The 17922-nt window shown below is 49.4% G+C and overlaps 1 protein-coding gene across 1 annotated transcript in view; it reads left to right on the top strand.

Annotated features, from left to right (window-relative positions):
• The first annotated feature begins 513 nt into the window (after positions 1-513).
• The window catches only part of LOC115548860 (tensin-2-like), a 63466-nt gene continuing 46057 nt past the window's right edge, over positions 514-17922 (top strand). Inside the window, 1 exon segment of the mRNA XM_030363742.1 lies at positions 514-1104. Coding sequence (XP_030219602.1) covers positions 964-1104 — 141 coding nt within the window. The 5' untranslated portion in view covers positions 514-963.

Raw genomic sequence — 17922 nt, 5'->3', positions numbered from 1 at the left:
AGGAGGTAGGCGAGGAAAAGAGGAAGTGGAGGATGTAGATGGAGAGAGAGGTGGAGAATGAACACGAGGAGAAAACAGAGGGGAAGGGAAAGCGAGTGGGAGCGAGCGCAGAGACGCAGAGGGCCGTGCGACCGTGAAGGAGTTCACAAGAGGGGGGGTGGGGGGGCTGGGGGTATCAGTGAAACATAACGGGACATAACAAGGTCATGTAGGCCAAACAGGAAGCACATGCATGTGCCCAGAAAACGGAGAAGGGGAGTCGGAGGAATCAGAGAACGTGACAAAAGAAGCCAAGAAATATAAACAGGACAATAAAAAATTAAATAGGGATTGGGGACCTTAGTATTCCACGCCGGCTGGATGTGTACCCAAACAAGTGAAGTAGTGGCCTGGGAGAGGGTGTGTGCATGGGAGGTCATGTGACATGGAGGGAGGGCGGGAGAGAGGGGTGTAACAACTTTTGGGGGGGGCATGTACACACACTCACCCCCCAGATGAATCCAGCATGTGTGCGAGAGGCGGCCGCGTTTTAAAGAGTGTGTGTGAGAGAGTCAAAGAGTGAGGCAATTGTTTTTTAGAGAGCGAGGACTACTTCTGCCACCCCCCTCCTCCTCCCATCCTCTCCTCCTCCTCCTCCTCCTCCTCCTCCAGCCCTCCTCCCATCCTCTCCCTCTCCTTGCGCCGAGAGGGACGAGCGAGGCCGGGGGAGCGCCAGGAAAAGGGGAAGGGCCTTTACTTCTCTTCCTCCTGCGTTACAGCTGACAAAAACAGCTGGCGAGCCTAGAGACCAGAGCCCGCTAGAGAGAGGAGCAGGCAGTGAGGAGAAGGAGCTGGGAGGAGGAGGAGGAGGAGGAGGAGGAGGAGTTGGAGCAGGAAGAAAGCGAGAGGAGCGCCTAGGGAGGAGATTCTAAGGAGTAGGAAGCCGGCGCGAGGCGGAGACCGGGGTCAGGGTCGTGCATCTCTATGGGTTGCGCTCTGAGTTCAGAGTGGTCCGGACAGCAGCCGGAGGTACAAGTGTTGTCGACGGCAACGGTTGCCAGGAGCGCCTCTCAGAAGAGGAGGTCGGTGGAGAGAAGCAACAGCGCCAGGATGAGGCTGTCCAAAGTAAGCCTGTGTGTGTGTGTGTGTGTGTGTGTGTGTGCCTGTGTGTGTTTGTGTGTGTGTGTGTGTGTGTGTGTGTGTGTGTGTGTGTGTGTGTATGTTTGTGTGTGTGTGTGAGTGTGTTTGCGTGAACACGTATGCCTGTTTGTTTAAGTCCTGCGAGCATGAGGGCACTTACTGACCAAAGTAAGTGGGTGTATAGTGTGAGTGGTTTCTCTGTGTGTGTCTGTTTGCCCTCGTGTGTGTGCGTGTGTTTATGTGTGTGCGTCCGCAAGGGTTTGTGTGTATCCACCCATGTTTGCTTGTTTGTTTACATGCAGGCCTACGTTCGAAGATGTTGTTGATGTGTTGTTTTTATGAAAAGCTCATGCAAACCCGATGTGCATAAAAAGACTGCAAAAATCAACATGACCGCAAGCATGCATGAATGCATCCACAGTCACACACACACAAAGCACAAGCACGTATAAAGGTGCCCTTTCTCAGTCTGAACGCCGCGAGAGACATGTGCAGCGTTGTGGAGTTAAATGGACATGGCCCAGGGATTCCACACAGACGGCACAGAGATTGAGTGCACATTTTTTTTTGGGGGGGGGGGGGGGGGGGGGGGGGAGGGGGATAGAGTAGACCCATGCCAAAGCTTAGTCTGATTCGGGCTACACTTTACTGACTGAGGATGGATGGCGTGTTGGGTGGGATGTGCGAAGTTCCAGGAAAAATGACCGCACATGAGTGACGGCACCGAGAGAAATCTGATGAAGTCATCCGCCTCATTACAGGGGTAGATTTGATACGTTTTGTTTGAATACCTTCAATGAAAAACATGGAGGGTTGGGATTTATTTACACATGAAGTAAATCTCCAGGTAGACCTCTCTATGTGGAAAACAAGGGGAAAGTAGGCAGGGATATTCAGCTGCTTAGCTCTCCGGTCCTAATCGTTTTAGCAAATTAGAGCTTCGCTTACGTTAATGAGAAACGTGTGTTTTTCCAATCAGATCCTGAAACACACACACACACACACACACACTGTAAACCGAGAGTGAACTGAGTGCACACAGATTGATACAGATCTTAAATAAATATATATGCATCCGATTTTTCATCCTTAAAGACGATGACAGAGTGTGGCTCCTCTGAAGCCCACATCTGTTCTGAGGTACAACAGCGCTCTTGTGTGCCCCCCCCCCCCCCCCAGCTTGCCTCATCGGCTAGGGGGTCCGGGGCTAAAGTAAACAGAGCGGTGGCTAGCAGGGCCGGATAGCCGCGCAGGCTATCTGCAGCACGGCTTCTCAAGTGCCATGAGTCATCGCCCTCGGTAACCGGAGCCCTCGGTGTGGAGAGGGGGGCCGGCGCTACGTCACGCTCCATCGCGTCGGACCGCTGCACAGCGAGCTCTGACACAACGCGCAGATGTGTGCGACGTGGGGGGGGGGCGCTGCGTTGTGTTTTACAAGTTATGGGAATAGTGTTTTGTTGGGTGTGTTTTGTTTATGTGCTTGGTTGTGTTGTTTGTGTGTGTGAGTGTGTTTGTTTGTGTGTTCTGTTTATGCATCGGTCGTTGTTTGTTGTGCTGTTTTTATGGGTGTTGTGACGTGTATGAATGTGCCCTTTGTAAGCATTTGTGATTTGTGTGATCGTGGGATTGTGTGCAATGTGTTTCATGTAGTGTATGTGTATAAGTGTGTGCATTTTAGTTGTTTTATGTGTATAAGTGTTGTGTGTGTGAGTTGTGTATGCGAGTTGTGCGCGTGTATATTTGGTGTGTGTATTTGAGTTGTTTATTTGTATATTCGGTGTGTGTGTGTGTGAGTTGTGAATGCGTTTATGCGGTGTGTGTGTAAGTGAGTGTGTGTGTGTGTGTGTGTGTGTGTGTGTGTGTATGCATTGTGTGTGTGCAAGTTGTGTATGTGTATATGGAGTGTGTATGTAGTGTTGTTGGCTGGGAGCAGCGTGGGAACGTGGAGCCCTCTGTTCTCCATCCTCCATCTGCAGCTGGTCAGCTGGTCCTGGTGGGCTGTGGGAACCGGCCACAGCCCACTCTCCTCCTCGTCTTCCTCCTCCTCCTCCCTCTCCTCTTCGTCCTCCTCCTTTCTCTCCTCCTTCCTCTCCTCGTTGTTCTTCCATTCCGTCCATCTTACCGTTATCTCTCTTTTCACTTATTTAAATTCTTCTATTTCTACTTCTTCTCGTTACTCTTCTCCATCCCCTCCATCTTACCTCCTCCTCCTCCTCCTCCTCTTCCTCCTCCTCCATCACCTCATCAGCCTCCTCTTCCTCCTCCTCCTCCTCTCCTCCTCTTCCTCTTCCTCCTCCTCCATCACCTGATCAGCCTCCTCATCCTCCTCCTCTTCCTCCTCTTCCTCCTCCTCCATCACCTCATCAGCCTCCTCTTCCTCCTCCTCCTCCTCTCCTCCTCCTCCTCTTCCTCTTCCTCCTCCTCCATCACCTCATCAGCCTCCTCTTCCTCCTCCTCCTCCTCTCCTCCTCCCTCTCCTCCTCCTCCCCCTCCCCTTCCTCCTCCTCCACCTCCATCAGCTCATCAGCCTCCTCTTCCTCCTCCTCCTCCTCCTCCTCCTCCTCCTCCTCCTCCTCTATTGGTGCTTGAGGGTTAAGAGTGAAAAGTGTTTGTGTTTGATCTGCCTCTTATTGTGGTACTGTAATTCTTTGATTATTCTAGGCGTCCTTGCGTCTTACACATCATTACAGGGCCCTGTATTCAGGCCCTGGCTTTGGTTTCAATTTGTCAACAGATCACAACCAGGGCTGAACTCTACTTCATCAAACAGCCTTTTTCCTAACATGGTATTTTCATATCGACTACATTTTTGTTAAACTCTCCATCACTATTTCACAATGTGAATTCATGTTACACATCCCCTAAGGCCCTTCTCTTCACAGATGTTCACAAAATGCTCAAATGTTCACAACTTAAGTCATATCCTTCCAATCTTATAGACATTGGCAGGGAAGATTAACAGCTGGAGGGAGAGGGCCGAGATGAGTGCTAACTATTAGAGTCAACACCGACAGCGTCATTCTGAAGTGGTATAGCGACGGGTCAATAAACAGCCCTCTGAGACCGGCTTCACCCGATCCACTGTCTACACAAGGCTGAGCACCACACGCTGGAGTTATGTGTTACGTTACGTATCATCCTGGTACTGCAGTCTCAAGAGCTTGCGGATGACGCTATGTTTACCTGGAGTGGAAGAGGGCTAGACGTTGACTTACCACACTAAGGGTTTTTTTTTTTATAGACGTCTCATTAAAGGGTCGGCACTCCCACACGTGTCCCTCGTGGATGTTTGTTGTGAAACGCTGATCTGACGGACGGACGCGGCATGATAAGTACCGGCTGTGTGTGTGGAACGCTTTAACGTCTACTTGGCAGCGATTGCCCAAAACATGGATTTCATTCCCATAAATACCCGGTCCAAGGATATCAAGCTGTGTGTGGTTATTATAATCGAATGAGTGTCGAAGTTCAACTTACTGAACGTATTGTCTCGAATAATTTAGGTTGTGTTTGTGGAAGGGCTCCTGTTCTGTTTACTCAGGACTTGCAGTGAATTCGGATACAGGTCGTGAACGAGATGGGGTGGAGGAATTTTGCTCAAGGATGCCTCCTGGTTACATTATCGTTGACACAATACATACAATGGTTTATGGCACCTTTGACACCTTTAGGGTAGGGTGGGTGATATGATAAAGCCAGCCAGCGAGTATGACAGATTTACCCATAGATCCAACCCCTCCTTCCAGGCCCCCATCCCAACCCACTGGCAGAATACACGCGACTAGCTCATTAGCTTTAGCAACATTGATTGGTGAAATAAATTGCCCATCCTACCTTTGAGGCCACCCCACGTTAGGTCTAGTCTGGAGTTGGGTGTGACACTGACGTTGCGTAGATTACAAGCTAAACTTAATAAAAGACTGAAATTAAAGAAACATGGAGAGATGACAGCTAACACCATGTGACTGGTGAGTCCCTGCAGCCACTACAAACAACATCCTCTGTAGACTTGTGGGTGACCTCAGGCATATACTGTATATATATATAATTCTTTATGGTTTTGCATGTGTGTTTTCTTTGCGTTAGGGTTTTTTGGTTCCTTAGGGTTAGGGTTAAGGGTAGAGTCTCCTTCTCATGATGGCCGCTGGCCACAGGCATCCGACAAACACACGCATACACACGCACCAACCCGCACACACACATACACAGACGCATACAGACACATAAACGCACACATACACACACCAATGCACATACATACAAACACACACACACCTACACAGATGCATATGACATATACACACACACACACACACACACACACACACACACACACACACACACACACACACACACACACACACACACACCTACACACGCCAGCAAACACATAATCACACATACAGACCAGCACACACACACACCAACACCGACACACACACACACACACACACAAACACCCCTACACCGGCACACATACACACACACACACACACACACACACACACACACACACACACACACACACACACACACACACACACAAGAAAAAAAAAAAATGAAATTTTCTACAAATGATCTAGTTCCTAGTACATTGAATAACAATAATAGAATAATAACACTGAAACGGATTGACTGTAATTGGAATTTGAGTTGGAATATGAGTTGAATAAAATTACATTTCAGGCCAGTTAATTGCATGTGTCGTTCCCACGCTCTCTCAAATTACAAATTGCTGAATTCCTGCATCAAGTCCAAACCCAAGGGGTGTGTGTGTGTGGAGTCGGCTGGATTCCTGCGGGTACAAGAACTAATGTTCTGGTCAGAAAACGGTGACCGAGGGTTCGAGGAATGCTCCTTTTGTGTAGTTCATCATGGAGGGGTGAGGGGAAGGCGATATTTCTTTTCGTGGGAGAAGCCTGGGAATCTTCGCCTCTGATTGTTTAGAAGGGCTCTCCTTTAGATCGTGTTTCGATTAGTCCTAGCTGTTTGGGGGTTAGGTTTAGGTTATGGTTTCATTTCATTTATTTATTTATTTAAAGGACAGTGCACATTGATCAAATTTTCTGTAAATGTGCCAGTGTTAGCCAGCAGGCTAATTTTCAACTGCAGTCCTGGTTTGGGTTAGGGTTAACGGGTTAACGGGTTAACGGGTTAGGGTAACGCTAACCAATCGGAGGAGAGCCCTTCTAACCAATCAGAGGCGAGATCCCCAGACTTCTCCTACGGAAAAAAATATTGAGGGGGGGGGATGCAGACTTGCAGACATGCAGACATGTGTACGAACGCTGATGTAGGACAAATAGAATCAGGGTCAACCGTCTGCTCTCCCCCGAGACACGCATTAAACCTCCGGATCCCCGCGCCAACCTCTAAACCAAACACCTCGCCGCAAACTATGCACCCAATATGATCTCCCGTCTCCACTCCCTGAGAACGTCTCGCTTGATGTTGATCCAAGATCCCGGCTCTGGACACAAGAATGTTCTGGGGGGAACGGCGTCAGGGCACGGGGGGGGCTTCCTGGCGGCGTGTGGGGCCAACGGGGCACCTGAGACAGGGCGGGGGGGCGGGGATAGGATCCAGCAGTGTGTTATACAACACAAGGGCAGGCTGAACTCGGGCTGATGACTCCCAGGATGCCACTGTTCCTTCGCCAGGCCTCCTGGACCCGCTCTCCGTCTCGACGGGATTCTCATGTGCGTCTGTGTGTTCTCTGGTCCTCCCTCTCTGGTGAGGTCGCTGCATTCTCAAACGCTTGGTGTCTCTCTCTCTCTCTCTCTCTCTCTCTCTCTCTCTCTCTCTCTCTCTCTCTCTCTCTCTCTCTCTCTCTCTCTCTCTGTCCCTCTTTTATTTCCCTCCTTCCACAGCTGTACCCTATCAGGCCTTGGCTTAGGAGTGCTGTCTTACACAATAAGGGTTTGAGCGTCATACATACCCCACTCTCCTGCCCCCCCCCCTCCCCTTCTTTTTCTTCCTCCTCTCCTCATCCTCCCTTTTCTCCCCCCCTTCTCCTCGCATTTCCTCTTGGCTCCGACCCACTCCCCCAGAGCCAGGCTCTCTCTCTCTCTCTCTCTCTCTCTCTCCTTCTCCATCTCTGTCTCTCTCTCACTAGCCTGTCTCTCCCTCTCTCTCTGTCTCCATCTCTGTGTGTATCTCTCATTCTGTATCTCCCCCCTCCTCCCTCCCTCTCCCCCTTCTCTCTCTCTCTCTCTCTCTCTCTCTCTCTCTCTCTCTCTCTCTCTCTCTCTCTCTCTCTCTCTCTCTCTCTCTCTCTCTCTCTCTCTCTCTCTCTCTCTCTCTCTCTCTCTCTCTCTCTCTCTCCATCTCTGTCTCTCTCTCGCTAGCCTGTCTCTCCCTCTCTCTCTGTCTCCATCTCTGTATGTATCTCTCATTCTGTATCTCTCCCTCTCTCCCCCTCCTCTCTCTCTCTCTCCCTCCCTCCCTCCCTCCCTCCCTCCCTCCCTCCCTCCTCTGGGCTGGGACGCTCGGTGCTCTTTCCACTTCCTCTGAGCCCTAAATCCTGTTCTGTGGAGACAGGTTGGAAGGGAAGCAGCTGGCAGAGGGGCAGCTCTGTCGTCTCCTGCTGGTCTGACGGCACCTCGTCTCCCTGCAGAGCTGCTCTGTCTGTCTGCGTTGGGCTGGCTTGGACTTTACTGTGAGCCTTGAGGTCGTTTTCGTTACTGAAAGCTGAAGCCGCAACCATTTCTCAGTCCACTCTGCTGTGACAATGGCTTCAGGTCTGTTTGTATGCAGGCTCTATATTAGATTCAGTTACGTAAGGTTTCTGGTTTTAGATAATTGATCCAAAGGCTCAGCGAAGGCTGAGCACTCAGGCCTTTCATGTCCTGCGTCTCTTCTCGGTTTGGTTGAGTGTTTTGGAGCAGACAGACGCGGTGATAATAGACTGGGAGAAGCAGGCACAATCATTGCTGTAATTCCCAACAGGTGATCATACTGCTCCCTGTGTACTGCTCTGACTGCTGTCATACCGTAGAATGAGTTAACAGATGCACACACACGCACACGCACACGCACACACACACACACACACACACACACACACACACACACACACACACACACACACACACTTAGTTCTGACTAAAGACAGATGACATGTGATGCTCCATTTGCTTGATCCCTGTACAGGGGTAACCAACACAAACTCAAGTGTTATGCTATGATGAAAAGCATGGACACATACTGTACAGTTCACAGACCTGTACAGTCAATCCTGCACATATGGGAGCCACTAAAGGCTTGCAGCGTCAGACGGAGGTAATGCCTCATGTATTAGCAGTATTACCTTAGCTGCTGTGTCGTACCGTAGTAATACCGTGGGATTGAGATTTGGCCTTGAAATGTGCAGGCTGAGAAAGGAAAGCAGCCAAGTCTCATGATTACCTAATTTAGTAGCACTTAAAACTCAAGCTCTCTATCTGTGCTCAGGCAAATAATTATAATTTACCAGGTGTGTTGTTTCGTCCCCTGGTGTATTTCCCCCAGTCGTCCACTGGGTGGTGCTGTTAGGAAGGTACAATGGAGCCTGCTGCCTCCAACTGACAATACAAAAGTCCCGCTACTTGTATCAGCGTTACATGAAGGCAAATATACATTTAATGTTATACTGCAGTAAAAAAAAGGAAAAAAAAAGTGTTTTTACCTGCTGAGAGTCAACAGCGTAATTGGCCAAATGCCTAACTAATGACTTCATATATTGGTCCATTGAAGGCACCCACCCATCCTGGACCTGCTATGGCTCTCCAGGAAGCGCGTGCTTGCTAACGTGCAATGGGGCAATGACTTCACTTCGCTCCCCACAAGTGACATCCTCCATGCTCCCGTCCAGCCAATCTGGAGCTGCCGTCTAACGCTCCCCTCTCCGCTTCGAACCAATCAGGGGGACGGGCTTCTCGTAATACTATTCTCACAGACGTGGGTTCTGCTCGCGCTCTAGCCCCACCTCGTACAGAGCAGAACAGGGGGCGAACCCAGCGCAAAGAAAACAAGTTATTATAGAACCGCGAATGATGTTCCTTTTCTTGGTGATCCTTCCCTAAGAGCTTTTTACTCATGAGCCAAAAATCTGGATTAGGGAAAATGAATAAGGTAAGAACAACACAACTTGCGTGTTTCCACGACAAACCTCTACTACTGTATTTTTTGTATTGTATTTAAGTTAACTTTCAGCATTTGGGAGTTGGGAACATCATCTCGGAATGTGTTGATAGATGCTATATTTAGCCTTGAGCCTTGAGTTGGGTATTGTGGCATTTTCTTTTATATTACATTTGAAGAAGGGATTACGACGTAAGAAGTCCTAGGTAAGACTCTGGATCAATCTGTCAACATTAACGCATCCCTCGTCGGCATGTTGCTTGTTGTTTGCGGGCTGTCGAGACAGTCCCACGCATCTTTTTACACTAAAAAATAAATGATTACTGAAGCGTCATTAGGCCTATTACGCACAGTTTAAACTGTTATCACGCTCGCGGTTTGGCTTCGCTTTTGTCAATGTTGTTGTTAATCGTGCACGATTGCGCTCTTTATCTCCCTGACATAAAGTTGTGAGTCTTTGAGTCATGATAGCGCTCCCCTCCCCCGCCTCTCCATCGCGAGCTCTAATCCAACTGCGCCATGCATGTCGCAGTAATTAAGACGCCTAATTGGGTGGTTTGTGAGCGCACTTGACTTCCTCTTATCAGGGAGTGTGTGTGTCTGTGTGTGTGTGTGTGTGTGTGTGTGTGTGTGTGTGTGTGTGTGTGTGTGTGTGTGTGTGTGTGTCTGTGTGTGTGTGTGTGTGTGTGTGTGTGTGTGTGTGTGTGCGCGCGCGCGCGCGAGAGAGTGTCGGCATGTGTGCGAGTGCGTGCGTGTGTCTGTGTGTGCGTTGACAGAACGACAGAATGTAAAGTGAGTGAAGGAGTAGGCCTACGATTAAGTGCACATGCGTGCGTCATTTCGACGGGATTGAGCAACGTGATTCATGGCAGGAAACAGGAATAATCAGCATCCTTTTAGTTATCAGCACCCGACAAATATAGCTTGCTCCTTTTTATCCATCCACCGCAATATACATACAGACTCAACCACACTAACCAAACAACATATTCCATATCATATTCCCAGGGCTAAAGTTCCTTCCTATTTGTTCAAAACCAATGTAAAAGGCCAGGGATTTAGCGATAGCATTGTAACTTGTCCCCACCTTTCAAACCTCTTTCCGTCCCCCTGATAACACTGCGAGCTCATTAACAAATTGCTTCCTACGGGAAAAAATCCCTACGTCACAACGTCACAGGGGTTGGTAGCATGCGAGGGTACAGGGGATGGGGGGGGGGGGGGGGTGGATGGCGGGGCGGTGCTGGTGTTAGAGAAAGATCGCTGTGTGTGATCTGCTGTCAAAGGAAATATACATAATTGTGGATGATGAATGATTGATATCACACACACACACACACACACACACACACACACACACACACACACACACACACACACACACACACACACACACACACACACACACACACACACACACACACACACACACACAGTTCATTATGCATACAAAAGTGATTGCAATGTGTGTCCATGAGTCTTTCACTGATTCATTCATTTGAAACGTCAAATTGCTATGAAAAATCCACACACACTCACATACTTGAAAGGCATGCACAAACACAATAAAAAATAAAAAAACGTTGAACTTGCGGTGTATTCGAAGGCACCCCACTGTTGCCAAGCCAAGCCACCAGTCTGAACCGGTGCCCAGTCCCAGTCACATCAGCTGGTGCCAAACGGGTTTAATTCAGTCAACATCTGAACACAGCGGTTCAAACACACCGCATGTACCCCGCGTTGGCACGGCCAGACTCTCACGACTCTCCATCAAACAACCACTGCAATCCTGTTTGTTTGTGTTCTGCAGAAGAATTCTCAGGAACCGGCTGTTTGCACCAGGAATGCGCAAAGTTTAAAACTGCAGCGCATTGAATCAAGCACTCGTTTTACGGCCCGGCGTCAACCCCAATTTACTAGAGATGACATGTTTACTGCTTCTGTCCATGGGTCAGTGTCACCACGACAGACTCCGGGTCATTTCCAACAGACTAAAGCATACCGTCCGTGTTTGGTTTATAGTTACAGTTACAGTCTGCAGAAATATTGTTATTTAGTGCTATTTAAATTTTAACAGAAGGTTTTATCCAATCCATCCAGCTGAGAGTGCATTCATATGGTGCCGCACCATGTATGAGACAGCAGGTAGAGCTGAAGACATCTGGCTCAGAGGTGCCTACAGGTTAGGCTGCTGACAACGGGACTTGAAGCCAGAACTCTCCGGCTGGGAGTCAAAGACCTTCACTGATCCTCCGAGATCCTGCTAGGCAATACTTTGTAGAAAGGTCCATTAACTGGTCCATGTTGGTCCACGGTGGGACAGGAGCTGGGTGTGTGCTGTGCCCCCCAGGGGGTCACCGTGCTGGACGTGCCCGGCCTCAGAGTCCCCAGCCTGGGCCTGAGCTGCTGGGATGGGCTGGGGCTGCTCAGACAGGATGGGAGTGTCGTGGACATGGCGTGATGGACTGTGTGTATGTGTGGGTTTGCATGTAATCGTGAGTGTGCACACTTTTGTGTGTGTGTGTGTGTGTGTGTGTGTGTGTGTGTGTGTGTGTGTGTGTGTGTGTGTGTGTGTGTGTGGAACAGGCACGGGAACAGAGACAGCCTGTTCCAGAGGTGAGGTCAGTGTAGCGACATGACACACTTCCGTACACACACACACACACACACACACACACACACACACACACACACACACACACACACACACACACACACACACACACACACACACACACACACACACACACACATTCACAGGACATGCTGCCAACAAGTGAGTCAAGGACTCACATACAAGAACATGTGAGTTAAGGAACTCCCTCTACTGCACAGGACACACACACACACACACACACACACACACACACACACACACACACACACACACACACACACACACACACACACACACACACACACACACACACACACACACACACACACACACACACACAACGTGCACTCACTATCAGTTGAAGGACGGACAATGCCCCACCTTCTCTTACTTTAAATTAACAATTCAGCATCCCCCCCCCCCCCCCCCCCCATCTGCCTCTCCTTCCACCGGCCCCCCGTACCCCCCTGCAGTCAGAGCCGGCGCTGGTGGACAGCCAGCCGCTGACAGAGAGGTGGTGCGTGAGCTGCCAGAGCAAACACACCTCACAAGGTTGTTCAGCGTTGCGCTGTCATCAGCACATTATTTTTTTTCTCTCCGCTCTTTCGCTTCACACACGTCGCTTTGACACGTGAGGAAAGCGCTAAACTAGGCCCCGGCGTTGCAGATGATGGATCACCGGGATTCCACCGAGGAAACCCCGGGCCGTCGCATGACTCTCTGTAGCCCTTTATCCCGAGAGCCACTGTTAATGGAGCGGGGAGATGGAGAGAGGGGGCAAGGTAAACATCTCCCGAGCCCAGTTGGGAAGGAAGAAACCCTGAGCGGGAACACATGGGAGTGATCCTTCCATTAAGGGGGCCGTCTCCCAAAACACACACTGACTAGAAGGGATAAGATAAGGAGGAACTTTCTCAGTTCCAGAAGGGAAATCCGTGTGTCACAGTAAAAGGTGAGGTACTGTAGTAGAAATGAAAAGATATTGAACAAATAAAACCAGAATAACCAGGAACAAGGGTCCACCCTGGCCTTGGGGTGACCAGGGTCACGGGTTCGATTCCCATTCGGGGCAACCCAGGGTATCGTTGAATGCTCTCGCTATTGTAAGACGCTGGATAAACGCAGCCGCCGAAGGGCTCGTATATATATATAGATATACATTTAATAGATGGTCTGGTGGGGCCATTACACGGACGCTGGAAATAGTTCTCCATCCAGACCCCCCCACAGGGGGGCAGAACCAGAAGCCCCCCAATAACTCAGTCACACACAATCAGAGCATTCAGCGTGCTCCCCCCCCCCCCCCCCCCCCGTGTTGGGAATCAAACCAGGCCAATGAAGGAGGGTTTCCACCATTAGTGGTGGGTGTCCGTCTGTCCTCAGATAGCATCTGCTGCAGGTCATTGGTTCAATCTCCTGCGGTCAACGAGAAATGTGTCGCCGCCGCCGAACAATGTCCAGCGTTGTCCCGGAAGAATCCGCGCTATTTATGAGGGTGCGTACTGCGTACGCATGTGTGTGAGGGAGTGTGTGTTTGTCTATGGGTGAGTGTGAGTGTGTTTCTATGGGTGAGTGAGTGTGTGTGTGTCTATGGGATGGTGTGTGTGTATGTGTGTCTATGGGTGAATCTGTGTGTGTGTATGTGTGTGTGTGCGCCTATGGGTGTGTGTGTGTTTTTAGAGTGTGAGCAAGCATATAAATGGTTGTAGGAGATGTATGTCATTTGTTTATATAAGTAAGGGTTGGTGGTGGTGCTGGTAGTGCTGGTAGTGGGGGTGGTGGTGGGGGTGAGGGTGGTGGTTGACAACGGTGTGTTTTCACGCGTGTTTGGGAAGGTGTTGGCACGAACAAGACATTTAAATCCAGAAATATGTCAATATATTGGACTCTTTGTGCGAGTGTATTTATTTATGTGTGTGTGTGTGTGTGTGTGTGTGTGTGTGTGTGTGTGTGTGTGTGTGTGTGTGTGTGTGTGTGTGTGTGTGTGTGTGTGTGTGTGTGTGTGTGCGCGCATCTCTCACATGCGTCAACCCCCCCGCACACACACACACACACACACACACACTCTGATCCAATCTCAATCCAGCTACTGTTCTTGTGACGGGTGGCAGGGCCTGCTGGCAGGGAGATGATGATGTGGGGGGGGGGGGGGGGGGGGGGGGGGTGAAGGGGGGCTTAGAAAGCATCTCTTTGACGGCAACAACCTCCGGGCCCAGGACTAAAAATACTGGAACAGGACCTTCTTGTATGGAGCAGATGTGTGGTGGTTGTTTGGGTGGTGATGGGCGGGGGGGCTTTTGCGGCAGGTCATGGTGGGGCAGGGCGGGGTAGGATGGTGAGTGGTGGGGGGGGGGGGGGGGGGGGGGCGTGTCTGTCGAGGCGTAGGGGAGCGAGGTCGGGACGTGGGGGACAGTGGGGAGCTGTGAGGGGCTGTGCTGCTTCACGGACCGCCTGCAAGGACCCAGGTATACCCGTAAGTGTGTCTGTGTGTGTGTGTGGGTGGGGGTGGGGGTGGGGGTGGGGGTGTGGGGGTGTCGGTGTCAGTGTGTCGGTGAGTGTGTGTTTGAGGGGGTGTTCCTCCAGCGAGTGGGAAGGTGAGGGGTTGCCACGGCGGCAACAAGCTCCGCGTTGCCACGGCGATAGCTTGGTATTTCGCGGGAGACCAGAAGGGAGACAAGACACTCTAGTGGGGGTTAGTGGGCAAGATAAGTTAAGGTTAGTGTGGGTTAGTAGGTAAGGTAAGTTAAGGTCAGTGTAGGTTAGTAGGTAAGGTAAGTTAAGGTTAGTGTGGGTTAGTAGGTAAGGTAAGTTAAGGTTAGTGTGGGTTAGTGGGGAAGGTAAGTTAAGGTTAGTGTGGGTTAGTGGGGAAGGTAAGTTAAGGTTAGTGTGGGTTAGTGGGGAAGGTAAGTTAAGGTTAGTGTGGGTTAGTGGGGAAGGTAAGTTAAGGTTAGTGTGGGTGAGTGGGTAAGATAGGATTAGATAGTGGGTTTCCAGGATGGTGTGAATAGAGACTGTTGGATAATTTTGAAGTCTCCCTTCCTTATTGGGCAATTTTAAGATCTTTTTGACAGCTGGAATTCGGAAGATGTGCACCGATATTGTGAGTTTTCCATTTTGTATTTCGTTTAATTTGCCTTGTATTTTCTTCTGCCGCCTTTATGTGAGGTGAAACAGCATTTTAGTGATAATATAATAATAATATTATTTGTATTATTATTATTATCTTAACTTTTTTCAGTTGCTCAATTATTATCTAAGATTCATAGTTTAATGATCTATGTCTTTATATCGGTCAAAGTGTCTGGTCTCTGTTAAGCATCAGAGCCATCCAACCCGCTAATTGTAGTTTGAACTCAGAGGAGAATCTGTTTTGAATAAAGCGAGTTACATGGGCAGGGCCGTTTGGTCCATCCACGATATAAAACATAATGACAGTAATAGCTGTCACGGGACCAGGGCCTCATCTCGCCGGTTACTTTCTGTACGTGTGTTTGTGTGTGTGTGTGTTTGTGTGCGTTTGCTTGCGTGTGCGCGTGTGTGCGGTGTGAGGCTATTGTTTCAACACAGCATTTGTGTTCAGTGAGTTATGCTGACCACACACCGAGTGCTGTATCATCCTGACGTTACGCTAGATTTAAAAAACGTTCCCGTAAATTCCAGGGGAAGATTTAGAGGCGTTTAAGTTAATTCGAAGTTAACAGTTCTGGACACTTCATAAAAAGGAAATTAAATGTTTTGGACTGATGCCCAGATCTTTCCATTTTACTGGATCAGCCTCAAGTGCTGGAATGTGAACGGATGACAGCAAAAAAGATTATGTATTAATACATAGTGCTGCTTCATGTACTTTAAGGAAAATATGTTGTAGTGCATGTCACAATCCCAAAATTAATCTATTGAGCTGACAGGCCAGCTGAGTATTAGGCTAGTCCATGCTAACCATTAGGCTAGTCCATGCTAACCATTAGGCTAGGCCATGTTAATCCTTGGACTATAATATGCGAACCATCTAGTCGATCCCAGCTAACCACCGGCTAAATTATGTTAAAAACTAGGCTTGATTATGCTAACCACCAAAGAAGTTCTTGCTAACCATCTGGCTCAGCCATGCTAACCACCCAGCTACTCTGTGGGTACGTTGACAGACAGCTACCACCTTCTACATACCCTCTAAGCCCTGGTCTGTAGAGGAGGAGACTCTGTGTTTTTCTTGGCTAAGCTAACCAACCCACTAACTAGCTCCAGTACAACCGGCCCCCTTTGCTCGTAGCTCTTGCTCTGTGGGCCGTCATGGAGGACTCTGAGCCAGGTTTTTTTTTCGAATCACAATTCAGAGAATCATAGATGGCCAATTATACTTTAAAATAATGTGCCAAAAATCGATGTAGGTTTAGCGTTTCCTCGGCCGCTAATGTGAACAAGCACATCAGTTTGGAGCTAGCGCAGAGGCATTCCGCGGGAAGATTTGCGGTAGGGGACCAATGCAACGTTTCAGGTCGCCATGGTTTCCCCGACCAAAACAGGACGTCTGAAACCTCCGTGCCTTTTTCCAGAATACACAGCGATACGCACAGCCGAAGTGCTGAGCTCCAGGCTAGACGGGACCGCCGCAACTGTTCTTTGAATGTTTGCAAATGTTTCACTCTTTTGGTCCTTGTAGAACGAGTTAAGTTTACCAAGACAAGTTCACCGAAAAGGCAACCGACCAATGGGGATGAGGCATAGCGGCGTTATTCCTCAAGGCCAGTGGTGAAGTGAAGTGAGGTTCTGTGCCCGAGGTCGTTGGAGGGTGTAGCCATGTTCGTTGCCAAACGGGAAGGAAGGGGATTGAATGAAAGTGTTGTCGGGGCTTCGACCCTCGCCTTGTTTACTTTTGCGGCGAACATTGACGACGTTGGAACAACTGAAATGACCCGGCGGCGGCGTGAGGCAGTCGGGCTTTGTTTGGCGTTTAGCGCAGCGGTGTTTCCAGTTTGAATGACCTGCACAGGGCCGTATGCCGAGGAGTGGAGGCCAACACTTTATTCAGGAAGTCAGATTCAGAATTCAGAACTATGAACCTACATGCTCATAACGCGCGCGCACGCACACACGCACGCACGCACGCACACGCACACACACACACACACACACACACACACACACACACACAGATTTGCAGTGTGTTAAAACCACTACACATACATTTTTGTAGTACCTTTCTCTCTGAATCTCTTTCGACCTGTTGGTCGACCAGACTAACTAATTGCAAGGTATAAGCTCACAAACAGCTGAAGACACACACACACACACACACACACACACACACACACACACACACACACACACACACACACACACACACACACACACACACACACACACAGATTTGCAGTGTGTTAAAACCACTACACATACATTTTTGTAGTACCTTTCTCTCTGAATCTCTTTCGACCTGTTGGTCGACCAGACTAACTAATTGCAAGGTATAAGCTCACAAACAACAGCTGAAGACACACACACACACACACACACACACACACAAACACACACACACACACACACACACACACACACACACACACACACACACACACACACACACACACACACACACACACACACACACACACCTCAACCTTACATTCTGTCACGTTGTGTGTCTATTAGCTACAGGTCTAGCGGCTGTCTGTGCTTATTTTGTTACTATAAAGCACATGATTCACCTCAGCCTACAAACGCATTCAACACATTTATTTAATTACTTTTATAAAAAAAAATATATACATTGTAATAAAGTGATAATATTCTTTGGTCTCCCTCACCAACCCTCACTCACCGACCTTAATGAAACGTCTCTGAACCAAACCAACAGCCAGCAGCTCTCCTCCCATTATGAGGACCCGACCCTGACACCCCTATAACGGGACACTCATCAACACAGCAGGCACCACTTCAACGGCGTAATCACCTGCGTCTCACCTCCGCGTCGATCCCCTCCGCCCTTTCAGGATGTTTACGGCCGGCCTCGCCAAGATCGCATGCGGCGAGGGGCCCCCTGCGGGGCCGTCACGCCGCCGCTGGGA

The sequence above is a fragment of the Gadus morhua genome, chromosome 1 (assembly GCF_902167405.1).
Source record: "Gadus morhua chromosome 1, gadMor3.0, whole genome shotgun sequence".
NCBI classification, from domain to species: Eukaryota; Metazoa; Chordata; class Actinopteri; order Gadiformes; family Gadidae; genus Gadus; species Gadus morhua.
The sequence above is the reverse complement of the archived record's forward strand: the minus strand, read 5'-3'. Positions and strand labels throughout refer to the sequence as shown.